This window comes from Linepithema humile, chromosome 5, assembly GCF_040581485.1.
Source record: "Linepithema humile isolate Giens D197 chromosome 5, Lhum_UNIL_v1.0, whole genome shotgun sequence".
Classification (NCBI taxonomy): Eukaryota; Metazoa; Arthropoda; class Insecta; order Hymenoptera; family Formicidae; genus Linepithema; species Linepithema humile.
Genome location: NC_090132.1, coordinates 15,393,805 through 15,406,380, shown reverse-complemented (window position 1 = coordinate 15,406,380; position 12,576 = coordinate 15,393,805). Strand labels below are relative to the sequence as shown.

At 29.4% G+C, this 12,576-nt stretch overlaps 2 protein-coding genes and 1 non-coding gene across 8 annotated transcripts; 1 reads left to right on the top strand and 2 right to left on the bottom strand.

The window, feature by feature from the left end:
* Window positions 1–50: 50 nt before the first annotated feature.
* Window positions 51–2,774, bottom strand: LOC105667291 (F-box only protein 21-like). Of its 3 annotated transcripts, none has more exons than XM_012359006.2 (6): window positions 2,484–2,774; window positions 1,936–2,205; window positions 1,371–1,833; window positions 1,127–1,263; window positions 914–1,055; window positions 51–709 (listed from the first exon to the last, which is right to left on the bottom strand). In XM_012359006.2, exons 1-6 carry the CDS (start codon window positions 2,642–2,644, stop codon window positions 569–571), a joined length of 1,314 nt encoding a protein of 437 aa, XP_012214429.2. In that variant the 5' UTR covers window positions 2,645–2,774; the 3' UTR covers window positions 51–568. The 3 variants fall into 3 exon arrangements, with proteins under 3 accessions (XP_012214429.2, XP_067212181.1, XP_067212180.1); XM_067356080.1 differs by having other exon boundaries at window positions 51–645; XM_067356079.1 differs by having other exon boundaries at window positions 51–679; window positions 2,484–2,771.
* A 373-nt stretch (window positions 2,775–3,147) lies between these two features.
* On the bottom strand, window positions 3,148–6,431 carry LOC136996887 (F-box only protein 21-like). Of its 4 annotated transcripts, none has more exons than XM_067356077.1 (7): window positions 6,280–6,431; window positions 5,993–6,185; window positions 5,360–5,713; window positions 4,801–5,257; window positions 4,557–4,693; window positions 4,341–4,482; window positions 3,148–4,131 (listed from the first exon to the last, which is right to left on the bottom strand). In XM_067356077.1, exons 2-7 carry the CDS (start codon window positions 6,151–6,153, stop codon window positions 3,991–3,993), a joined length of 1,392 nt encoding a protein of 463 aa, XP_067212178.1. In that variant the 5' UTR covers window positions 6,154–6,185; window positions 6,280–6,431; the 3' UTR covers window positions 3,148–3,990. The 4 variants fall into 4 exon arrangements, with proteins under 4 accessions (XP_067212178.1, XP_067212176.1, XP_067212177.1 ...); XM_067356075.1 differs by having other exon boundaries at window positions 6,251–6,421; XM_067356076.1 differs by lacking the exon at window positions 6,280–6,431 and adding an exon at window positions 6,255–6,271.
* A 601-nt stretch (window positions 6,432–7,032) lies between these two features.
* On the top strand, window positions 7,033–10,824 carry LOC105667289 (uncharacterized). The gene is made up of 3 exons (XR_010890484.1): window positions 7,033–7,414; window positions 7,481–7,765; window positions 7,902–10,824. It is a non-coding gene; the product is annotated as an uncharacterized protein (transcript).
* The last annotated feature ends 1,752 nt before the right edge of the window (window positions 10,825–12,576 follow it).

Genomic DNA, 12,576 nt, shown 5'->3' with positions numbered 1-12,576 from the left:
AATTTCTTCCTGTATAGTGTAAGAAAACAATGTTATAAAAAATAAGAAAATTTTGAGAATCAAAAAAATTGTTTATATTTATTTTTTTTTTTATACATAATTCTTTGTGTATATGTTATGCACACATTTATTTATACATACCCTAATGGAAATATTTTGCTGAAAGTACTATGAAATCAATGAAAAGTAAAATGAAAGTTTTTGAAAAATTACTGAATATATTTCAAAATAAATCATAATTTTTTGTATGAAAATTTAATGTGTGTAATACTATGAAATATAAGGAAAGTTAAAATATACTGCTGAAAAGTAATAAAAGGAGTTTTGAGATAATTATCATGAAATTTACTGAATTAAACTAAAAACTGTTACTTTTTAATAAAAAATTGCTGAAATATTTATGAAATTAATTAATGGGGTTAATTGAGAGAAATTTTCAAATACATTTCAGCAAAATTTCGTTAAATTTTCAGAAAAATATTTTTATTAGGGTACCCGAATCTTCTGCAACATAACTATGAGATTGGATAAATCCGTCTGATGCTGTACATATATGAGACCTAGTTCTTCAATTACAAATGTACTGCTCTATTAGATTCTGTAATTCCCCATACGTTCGTGTTGCACTTTCTATGGCACCAATTTCTAAATACAAACCAGTATTCATATATGTCATCACCTTGAAATAAAGATTATGACATAAGCAAAGCTAAAATTGTAAATTTATTTTATTCCTTTTTCTTCTATTATTAATATTATCATTATTAATAAAATTATAAATAATATTAATAAAATCATATTAATAAAATATGCTCCATATTGTCATAACACATATTAGCTAGCATCTACAACTGATTTTCTGTTATCTATTATCTTCTTTAACTATTACTATAAAATATAAATAACTGCTAACCTCTACAGGACTTTTCTTCGTATATTCATCAATATCATATTTTGCAATATTAATTATAGGACAGTCATTTGTACCGACTGTTTGTTCATTACGCATGAATTCAATGTCAAAACATTCTTCTTCTTTGAGATTTGTGGTATGACTGTGATAAAAAAGATATACGTATAAATATAAGGATGAAAATTTAGGCTTGCATTAAAATTATACTTATACTATTTCGCTCTCCAGCATAAGAAGAACTCATCCTTAAATTTGTGGAATATTATATCGCAGCGTATTCCAAGTCTTCTCGCCACACTATGATATATTGTTGCCAGAATTACACTGGTACCAATTTTATGTTTAAAAACCTGTCACAAATTACAATAAAAAATATTAATATATTATAAGACATAACAAGCAAAGAACTGTGCTGACAACGTTAAGTATTCATAATGTATTATAATTTATAACTTACGCGATCTATGCAAGAGTATTTGAAAATGTTACTCTCACTCGAACAAATGTAACATACAGTTCCACGAAAACGTAATTTATCATATAAAATTTTACAAAGACTCTCTATAATCTGTCTTCCTTCTATGCTATTCCAATGATTATCATCGATATTATTGTTTTCCCAAAAAGAAAGCTGCTCTTCTGATATTGAGCATATTGGATGCGCAGGATATTCAATTCGAAGGCACTCCAATACCTGCTCTGTAATCTTATGCAGTGACGTACTCACATACAAGTAAGACATATATTTCTGGGGTTGATGCACGGGTTGATACCATTGTGCTACAATAAAGACTGCTTTTTCTAAAATCTGTTGTTTTTCAGGATAATTTAGAAATTCGTGCACCTTCTTCTTTAAACGATAATACTGCAGGTATGAAAGAAGATTTATTGCTTGAAGTCTTCGTGTGAAATCAAATTTTCTAAAACATTTTGTATACAATATTTAAAATCTAATATTTTCTTAATTAAATATGCAATAAATGCGTTATAATCTGCTGTTTTAACAATTTGTTAAATCTTACATTAGAGGACCTGTAAGTAAGCTTCTCAGCTCATTTACAAAGAAATAATAATTCATAAAATATGCGCCTTTATCTGGATTAAACAGTGAATGAAAATGCATAAAGTCAACATCAAAATTATCTTGGTAATAGCGTTTGTAATAGTTAGACATCAGCGACAAGTAATACCATAATTCTTTCATACATTGTACACCTGCTTTTACTAGTTCAAGAAAACCTTTATTTTCTAGGCACAGTTGTTCGTCATATTCTTCTCTTAGATGAGGCCATCTAAAATTAAAACAAAAAATACATGTCATTTTCCAAAGTTATATAATTTTACACATTTTACAGTTCCTTTATATAATTTTCCAAAATTATACAAGCCAGATAAAGTTATTGTAACCGAAATGAAAATTTTAAAACATACGTTACTATACATTTCAAATTTTGACTAAAATAAAAAATTATTCAAGGCAAATGAAATAAGATATTTGCTTATCACTAAACTTGCATCCCGAATAAGATAAATTAAGCTTGTTTGCATAAAAACCAATGTGAAAAAATACCTCTCATAAAATTTTTTCTGCCAAAGTTCATTGTTAGTGGTTAATAACTTGTAAAATTTGTTGCATGAGCGAGCTAAACTCATAATATCCTTAAAGCTGATGCTCTTATTGCACAAGATGATAATAATCACATTAATGGGTAAGTCCGTTATTATAGCCATTGCATAGACAGTTCAGCAAAGTACGAAAGAGCCTGAAATTCACAATAACGGCAAATATGTCCGGTATTAAACGTTGTACAACTAATTTCGTATTTACAAACGTGCAAAACATATCACTCAAGGTGCCTTTTTACGTTGACGTTCAATTTCAGTGGTAAACAACACGTGACCAAAAATGACCAACTGCTACAGTAGTTTTGGTCACGTGTTTTCTCACCAGGCCAATGAACTTTATACATAAGCTGCGTTTCCTTTGGATGCTTATGCGCTGTGAGCGCTTACACTTATAAGCGGTAATTTCAAATGTTCTTTTTGGTTTGTGGGTGCTAAAGCGTGAAGTTAACTCTAACGGTCCATATTTTTATAGTTAAAGGTTTACACTGTTTACCAGCTCTATCTATTTTACATGCATTAATTTCACAAAAATATATTAAATAATAAATTCAGTTATTTCATCATTTTTAATTATATAATTTGTTCATAAGACAATAAAATACTTTAAATAATTTGGTTACTACGTTAATTAGATATTTCATATATAACTTGCGGTAATTACATATCGTAACTGCATATATATGACTTTTATTTATTCAACAACTGTTCAGCGCATCTTGTCTCTTCAGAGTTAGTACAATTATCCTGCAGAAATATCGAAGCACAAAATTTATTTGAAAATATCTTTTACTTAAAGGTATACTTATATAGAAACATGTTTATGCAACAGAAATGTTTGGATTTTTAAAAAAATTATATGAACATAATACAAATTTTCATTCTGATATTAATTTCTTCCTGTATAGTGTAAGAAAACAATGTTATAAAAAATAAGAAAATTTTGAGAATTAAAAAAATTGTTTATATTTATTTTTTTATACATAATTCTTTGTGTATATGTTATGCACACATTTATTTATACATACCCTAATGGAAATATTTTGCTGAAAGTACTATGAAATCAATGAAAAGTAAAATGAAAGTTTTTGAAAAATTACTGAATATATTTCAAAATAAATCATAATTTTTTGTATGAAAATTTAATGTGTGTAATACTATGAAATATAAGGAAAGTTAAAATATATTGTTGAAAAGTAATAAAAGAGTTTTGAGATAATTATCATGAAATTTACTGAATTAAACTAAAAACTGTTACTTTTTAATGAAAAATTGCTGAAATATTTATGAAATTAATTAATGGGGTTAATTGAGAGAAATTTTCAAATACATTTCAGCAAAATTTCGTTAAATTTTCAGAAAAATATTTTTATTAGGGTACCCGAATCTTCTGCAACATAACTATGAGATTGGATAAATCCGTCTGATGCTGTACATATATGAGACCTAGTTCTTCAATTACAAGTGTACTGTTCTATTAGATTCTGTAATTCCCCATACGTTCGTGTTGCACTTTCTACGTCACCAATTTCTAAATACAAACCAGTATTCATATATGTCATCACCTTGAAATAAAGATTATGACATAAGCAAAGCTAAAATTGTAAATTTATTTTATTCCTTTTTCTTCTATTATTAATATTATCATTATTAATAAAATTATAAATAATATTAATAAAATCATATTAATAAAATATGCTCCATATTGTCATAACACATATTAGCTAGCATCTACAACTGATTTTCTGTTATCTATTATCTTCTTTAACTATTACTTAACTATAAAATATAAATAACTGCTAACCTCTACAGGACTTTTCTTCGTATATTCATCAATACCATATTTTGCAATATTAATTATAGGACAGTCATTTGTACCGACTGTTTGTTCATTACGCATGAATTCAATGTCAAAACATTCTTCTTCTTTGAGATTTGTGGTATGACTGTGATAAAAAAGATATACGTATAAATATGATAAGGATGAAAATTTAGGCTTGCATTAAAATTATACTTATACTATTTCGCTCTCCAGCATAAGAAGAACTCATCCTTAAATTTATGGAATATTATATCGCAGCGTATTCCAAGTCTTCTCGCCACACTATGATATATTGTTGCCAGAATTACACTGGTACCAATTTTATGTTTAAAAACCTGTCACAAATTACAATAAAAAATATTAATATATTATAAGACATAACAAGCAAAGAACTGTGCTGACAACGTTAAGTATTCATAATGTATTATAATTTATAACTTACGCGATCTATGCAAGAGTATTTGAGAATGTTACTCTCACTCGTGTAAAATACAGTTCCACGAAAACATAATTTATCATATAAAACTTTACAAAGACTCTCTATAATCTGTCTTCCTTCTATGCTATTCCAATGATTATCATCGATATTACTGTTTTCCCAAAAAGAAAGCTGCTCTTCTGATATTGAGCATATTGGATGCGCAGGATATTCATTTCGAAGGCACTCCAATACCTGCTCTGTAATCTTATGCAGTGACGTACTCACATACAAGTAAGACATATATTTCTGGGGTTGATGCACGGGTTGATACCATTGTGCTACAATAAAGACTGCTTTTTCTAAAATCTGTTGTTTTTCAGGATAATTTAGAAATTCGTGTACCTTCTTCCTTAAACGATAATAGTGCAGGTATGAAAGAAGATTTATTGCGTGAAATCTTCGTGTGAAATTAAATACTCTAAAACATTTTGTATACAATATTTAAAATCTAATATTTTCTTAATTAAATATGCAATAAATGTGTTATAATCTGCTGTTTTAACAATTTGTTAAATCTTACATTAGAGGACCTGTAATCGAGCTCATCAGCTCATTTACAAAGAAATAATAATTCATAAAATATGCGCCTTTATCTGGATCAAACAGTGAACAAAAATGCCTAAATTCAACATCAAAATCATAATCATTGTAATTTTCGTAATCATAATCTTCGTAATTTTCGTAATCATAATCTTCGAAATTTTCGTAATAATAATCTTTGTAATTTTGGTAATAATAATAATCGTGTCTAGATTTCACCGACAAGTAATACCATAATTCTTTCTTACATTTTACACCTGCTTTTACTTGTTCAAGAAAACTTTTATTTTCTAGGCACAGTTGTTCGTCATATTCTTCTCTTAGATGAGGCCATCTAAAATTAAAACAAAAAATGCATGTCATTTTCCAAAGTTATATAATTTTACACATTTTACAGTTCCTTTATATAATTTTTCAAAATTATACAAGCCAGATAAAGTTATCGTAACCGAAATGAAAATTTTAAAACATACGTTACTATACATTTCAAATTTTGACTAAAATAAAAAATTTATTCAAGGCAAATGAAATAAGATATTTGCTTATCACTAAACTTGCATCCCGAATAAGATAAATTAAGCTTGTTTGCATAAAAACCAATGTGAAAAAATACCTCTGATAAAATTTCTTCTGCCAAAGTTCATTGTCAGTGGTTAATAACTTGTAAAATTTGTTGCATGAGAGAGCTAAACTTATAATATCCTTAAAGCTGATGCTCTTATTGCACAAGATGATAATAATCACATTAATGGGTAAGTCCGTTATTATAGCCATTGCATAGACAGTTCAGCAAAGTACGAAAGAGCCTGAAATTCACAATAACAGCAAGTATGTCCGTTATTAAACGTTGTACAACTAATTTCGTATTTACAAACGTGCAAAACATATCACTCAAGGTGCCTTTTTACGTTGACGTTCAAATTTCAGCAGTAAACAACATGTGACCGATAATGACCAACTGCTACAGCAGTTTTTGGTCACGTGATTTCTCTTAACGCCAGTGAACTGTATACATAGCTGCGTTTCCTTTTGCCCGGACTAGACCGGAGGATGATCCTACTTGTGGCTTATTTAAGTGCATAGTTTGACAGGTTAAAATTATATTAAAGTTGACTTCCAATCGTATCAACCATATCAAATAATTTTTTTTATCCAATTAAATCGATTCGGTCCACGGACTAAAGCCGAGAGCACAAGCTTTTACATAAAGCATAACGCATAAGCATAAGGAAATTGATTGGTCTATATATAAGCATAAGCAAATGCATAAGGAAATGGACCAATCAATTTCCTTATGCTTATGCGTTATGCTTTATGCAAAAGTCTGTGCTCCGGCCATAACACTACACGCGATTACTGATTAATATATACTTTTAGATTTAAAAATATACACCAATCAGGGATTGCGCAGCATTATTTTTGCATAAATACGAAAATTTTTCGCATGAATTCAAGAATTGAAGCTTCGGGCCTCTTGCACACAGGACGAGGTAACGCTTGCCGCGCGACAAGAAGCGACACGGTAGCCAATCAATCTTTCACTCTTATGGAAAAGTTGTCAGTTGATTGGCTACCGTGTTGCTTTGCACGCGTTTCCTGTATGTAGGGGCCACAAAGCGTAAGCAAATCGACCAATCACAGTGAGCGAGTCATTCTATCGTCGATTTGCTTACATATTACACCTGTAACTAAACTTTTTTACGTGTAATGGCCTTATAGCAGTTGATGCTTTCGTCTCAAATCTGGCACTACGATTAAAGCTGCAAGTGTTTCACATATATAGGTTTTATAACAAATTCGACTTCATACGACAATCGTGAATAGTGTCACACGTGTTACGATAATTTGTCGACAAAATAAAATCGCAGCTAAAATAAATACGCAGTTCTCGGTTGTGTGTGTGATGTAGTCTCGTGTTCACTTCTAAGATCATTTTCACTTAACTAGTTCTCTTTGGTTTTGAGCATCTGCAAGAGGATCAAAGACGGCGATAAGCTGTATAAATAGATAAATAATATCTGATTTAAAATTGCAGGTATGTATTTGTATTTTTCAAATTTAAATAATCTTTAATATAATACAATAGTTTAATTTTTTGCAGTTTCACTTTTTGAATATAAATTAAGAGAAATAGTGAACATTCTATGTACTAATTCCACATTCGGTATTTTACGGAATTCTCGACATCTGCATGAACAAAAATTGACAGTTTTTTCTAAACTTTTGGACTGAAAATGTTCAAATCAACGAGGAAGACATCTGTATTATAAGTTTTTCTTTGATGCTTTTAATTTTCCTATAGCACACAAACTATGTGCATGATTAATAGACTTAGGGCACATCACTATACACATCATTATATAGAAAAGGACATAAATAATGAGAGGTAAGCTTATAGTATAGAGGATACCAACCAAACCATGTAATCTTCAGATGTAGAAAATATAATGCAGAAAGAGCGGAAGGTTTATCACACACACACAAATTCCAGAAATTTAAGGTTAAATATCTACAATTTACAGAACGTTTTGATAGAGGAAAACTTTGCAACATTTGAAGCCTTGTATAAGTTTTTTAAGAAGATTGGTCACTTAATTTAGAAAAGCTAGGAGAGAAGAAGGAGAAGATAGTTTAACAGGAAGTACACCTTAAAGAAGTATCGATGTGGAAAGAAAAGAATCGAGTATTAATCAATTATACAGAAGACTAATAATTTTGACGCATCAATTGATGAAAAGGAATACATCGAGTGACTCGATGAATGAAGACATCAATAATAGTGAAAAGAGGAGAGGATAAGGAGCAGAATTTGTTGTCAAAAAGCTCTCAATTGTTTTAAGCTGAAGGTACATATACATGATAAAACCTTCTTCAAACCCTGTGTGAGGATATCTTCTGTATATCAGTCTTTGTTATTTTAAATTTTTATATATTTTCTGTTCTACATAAAAATGTGTGATAATTTTAAAAAAAGACCTAAACGAAACTTTTCAGCAAATTGGCTCAAAGACGATAGATTTAAATCTTGGATAAGTAAAGTAGAGTTTAATGATAACCTTTTTTATTGTACCATATGCGACAGAAAGATGTCGTGCAGCTTATCGCACGTTTTAAGACATGCAAATTCTACATGTCATAAAAATAATATGAAAGAAAATACATCATTATTAAATAGTAACAATGTAAGTTCTATTAAAAAAATGCCGAGAAGAAGCAAATTTCAACAAAAATGGTTAGATATTAAGCAATTTAAGCCATGGCTATCTGACGTTCCACATAATGAAAATTTATCTCTTTGCTCGTTCTGTAATAAATGTATTGTAGGTGGTATATCGCAAATCTTTCGTCATGCAAAATCCAAAGCACACATAAAATTGTCTGAACAGAATAATATAGAAACAAACGAAACAAATGAAGTAAATGAAACAATCAAACTAAACCAAAGTAACAACAAATTAAGGAATGAATCGTCACATGTTACATTTGAAGAGCGAAAGAAATCAGCAGAAATTCGATTTGCCGCATTGATTGCTGATAAAAATATTCCATATCAAACTGCAGAAGATATTCTCAGCTTTTTCCAACAAATAGGAGACGATTATGATGCGTTAAAAAGTATGGATATGGATCGCACAAAATGTAAAAACATAATTATGAATGTGTTATATCCAATAGAGATGAACCGTGTGATCAACAGCATTCAAAAGACAAAATTTTCAATTTTTATTGATGAAACATTTGATTTTTTTGATAAAAAATACATAACGTTTTTTGTTCGGTACGTTGATCCTGAAACATTAGATATTCGCTCACAATTTGTAAAATTCATTAATATTGATGAAAAAAATAAGTCTGAGGAAAAATTGTTTCATACATTTCAATGTGAAATGTCGAAACTTAATATTCCATTTTTAAATATTGTTGCTTTATCATGCAGTAATCCATCTGATAAAGCAGACAAATATTTATTATTTAAAAGAAAGCTGAAAGAAACTTGTAAAAATTTGTTAACATTTTCATGTCCATGTCATTCCACTGCATTAGCTGTCGAAACTGCATATAATAACATACCAAAGCATTGCACAGAATTTTTAAAAGAGATCACAAATTATATTAACAATAGTTCCAAAAAGTCGATTATTTATAAAGTATTTAATGAATGTTTTCAGGAAACAAACTACAAAAATTTGTCTGGTACATGGTGGCTTTCTCACTATTCATTTGTTAAAAAACTTCTGGAGTCTTGGGATATTATCAAGTTTTTTTTTATTAAAATGGCTAGAAATGAAAATACAGAGTCTGAACAGCTGGATTTATTAATTCTAATGGAAAGTCTTGATATAAAAGCATATTTATTTTTTTTAAAACATATTTTAAATTGTTTCAATTCATTTAATGTATTTTTTCAAACTCTGGAGACAAAAATTCATTTATTGCAATCAAAATCAGTAGAGTTTTTAACTATATTTTCTAAATATTTTTTGAAAGAAAATTTTGCACAACATTTGTGTAATAATCAATTTTCTCAAAAAGAAAATCAAAAAGCTTTGGATAAAGTTAATCTAGGATCAGAATGCGAAGAATATTTAGAAAAATTAATAAAGGAAGGACACGTGAACCTTGTTGAAAATGTTCGAGAGAATTGTTTAAAATTTTACATAACTGCTGCCGAAGAAATGAGTAAAAGATTACCGATTAATGACAAATTTTTATCTAAATTAAAAGTTTTTGAAGCAGAGACAGCTTTAAATGATCCTGACAGAGGAACTTCTTACAATGATGTTGTTTTTATCGCTCAAACCTTTGGTGGTTTCGACCAAAATAGTTTAAGGAAAGAATGGAGTGCTTTATATCTAGATTTTAGAACCGCAGAAAAACAAAACCTTTCAGAATTAAATTTTGATGACATGTGGAAACAAATTTTACATCAATACTCTATTAATAATAGTAAATATCCCAATCTGAAGTCTCTTTTGAATGCTGTTAGATCACTTCCAAATTCAAATACCGATCCAAGAAAAAGATTTTCTTTTATATGATTTAAAAACTACAAAATAAAAGAAATTTGTTTGTCTATATGCAGGGCTGGGCAAAATACATAATTAAGTATTTGAAATAGAAAGTAAAAAGTCTTCTATCAACATATTAAGATTGACAGTATTTTGTATTTCAAATACTTTTTGCCCAGTCCTGTCTATATGAATACGATTAATATTGAAATTAAGAAACTGTTTTTAGTAAACACATAGAGCTAAGGTTCTAATGCACAATAAGGAAAATGTTAAGAATAAGAATACATTTTAAATATTAGAAATCAGAATTATAGGAATAGAAATAAAATATAACATAATGAAATATAAGATATAAATTATAAGATAGGAATATAAGATAGAAATTTTATGTCATACAGCCATAACAGCCAAAAATAAACGGTATGGATTTTAATATTGCTGACCGAATACAATTGTAGGAAATCTCCAATCCCAGAGCAACATTTTTATTATTATATTTAGTTTTTCAGTTAATGAGAATTTTACTTATATTAAAGAAGAAAAGAAGACATAAACATTGGAGAAATAGACGTTGGTGGTTTGTCCTATTAATTTATAAAGAGATAGTCTAAATGATTATCATCAGGTTATGCTCCTCTTTCTGGTACAATAAAATAGCGTATTATTTTGTGGGCGATGCAGCTTTTAGGGTGTGTGAAGTTAGCACCCCGACATTAAAATTTCATAGTTTTGATTAGAGTTCCAGCTTCTTTTTGAAAAGTTCTAGCGTTTCCTTTTATTTTTAAAAAGAGCTCCAGCGATACCCCCATAGTTGGGGTTGAAAAATGGATGCTAACTTCAAACCTGATTTCAAGATCGAATAGTTCTGAATGAATCGAATAGTTTATATGCTTCTTTTTGAAGCACTCTAGAATTCCTCATAAGTAAAAAACATTTTTAAAATCGGATTAAAAAATAGAAAAAACAAAAAAAAATTTTTAGACCGATTAGTTCTGATGATGAATTACAATATATTTATGCATGTTTAGGAGTTCTCTATAATTTTTTAAAATATTTGTCCAGGAAAAGTTGAAAAACAACTTTAAAAAAGTGCAATAACACGAAATTTTCGACGAAAAAAATTTTTAAGAGGTCTTGATGGTTCTGACTGGCATTCTAGAAAGTACTTTAAGAAATATAAAGATAATTCTAATGAAAAAAGAGATTCGATTAATAGTTAATAAAATATTGAACTTCGGAGGCTGACTATACAAAATTTTTCTAAGTATCGTCGAAAAGGATTTTCAAGAGTTTCGAACTTGACTGTACGTAGAAGGACAGCAATACACGACATGTGGTTCTCTCTCGGCTCGCGATTCAGTGCCCATTCAGTATAAGAACGCTTTAATGTCACTAGTGTACACTAGTGCGGAAAGTTTGGCAATGGGTTAGTTTACATCGATTGTTTAGTACGCGTACCAAATACTAAATCAGCTTCTTTGATTGGTGTAGATTTTACACTAAACGATTTATACCTATCGGAGAAGCAGATTTAGGCCGGTATTTATAGTTTGTTCTTATATTTAAGATTGTCTTAAATATTGTCTTAAAATGCTATGAACCAATCAAAAAGCCATATTAGTATCTTAAGACGACAATGACGACTTATGGCTGGTTTATGCTTCGGTCTTAATCTTAATCTTAGGGCGGTATTCATAGTCCGTTCTTATATTCAAGATCGTCTTAAGCACAAACTTATATTCGCTCTCTTTGTCAGACACAATCTATGTGTGACGAAGAGAGCGAATATAAGTCCGTGCTTAAGACAATCTTAAATATAAGAACGGACTATGAATACCGGCCTTAGTCTTATGGCCGGAGCACAGACTTTTGCATAAAGCATAACGCATAAGCATAAGGAAATTGATTGGTCTATATATAAGCATAAGCAAATGCATAAGGAAATGGACCAATCAATTTCCTTATGCTTATGCGTTATGCTTTATGCAAAAGTCTGTGCTCCGGCCATAAGACTAAAGGCCGGAGCACAGACTTTTACATAAAGCATAACGCATAAGCATAAGGAAATTGATTGGTCTATATATAAGCATAAGCAAATGCATAAGGAAATGGACCAATCAATTTCCTTATGCTTATGCGTTATGGCCGGAGCACAGACTTTTGCATAAAGCATAACGCATAAGCA

Excerpts from the sequence above, each read along its gene's own strand:
- LOC105667291 (XM_012359006.2), bottom strand. The coding sequence starts at position 2,644 with ATGGCTATAATAACGGACTTACCCATTAATGTGATTATTATCATCTTG. Across the intron at positions 2,206-2,483 it reads CAGAAAAAATTTTATGAGAG|ATGGCCTCATCTAAGAGAAG; the intron begins GTATTTTTTCAC and ends TTTTAATTTTAG. Across the intron at positions 1,834-1,935 it reads TTACTTACAGGTCCTCTAAT|AAAATTTGATTTCACACGAA; the intron begins GTAAGATTTAAC and ends AAAATGTTTTAG.
- LOC136996887 (XM_067356077.1), bottom strand. The coding sequence starts at position 6,153 with ATGGCTATAATAACGGACTTACCCATTAATGTGATTATTATCATCTTG. Across the intron at positions 4,694-4,800 it reads AATACTCTTGCATAGATCGC|GTTTTTAAACATAAAATTGG; the intron begins GTAAGTTATAAA and ends AATTTGTGACAG. Across the intron at positions 4,483-4,556 it reads TTATGCTGGAGAGCGAAATA|TCATACCACAAATCTCAAAG; the intron begins GTATAAGTATAA and ends TTTTTATCACAG.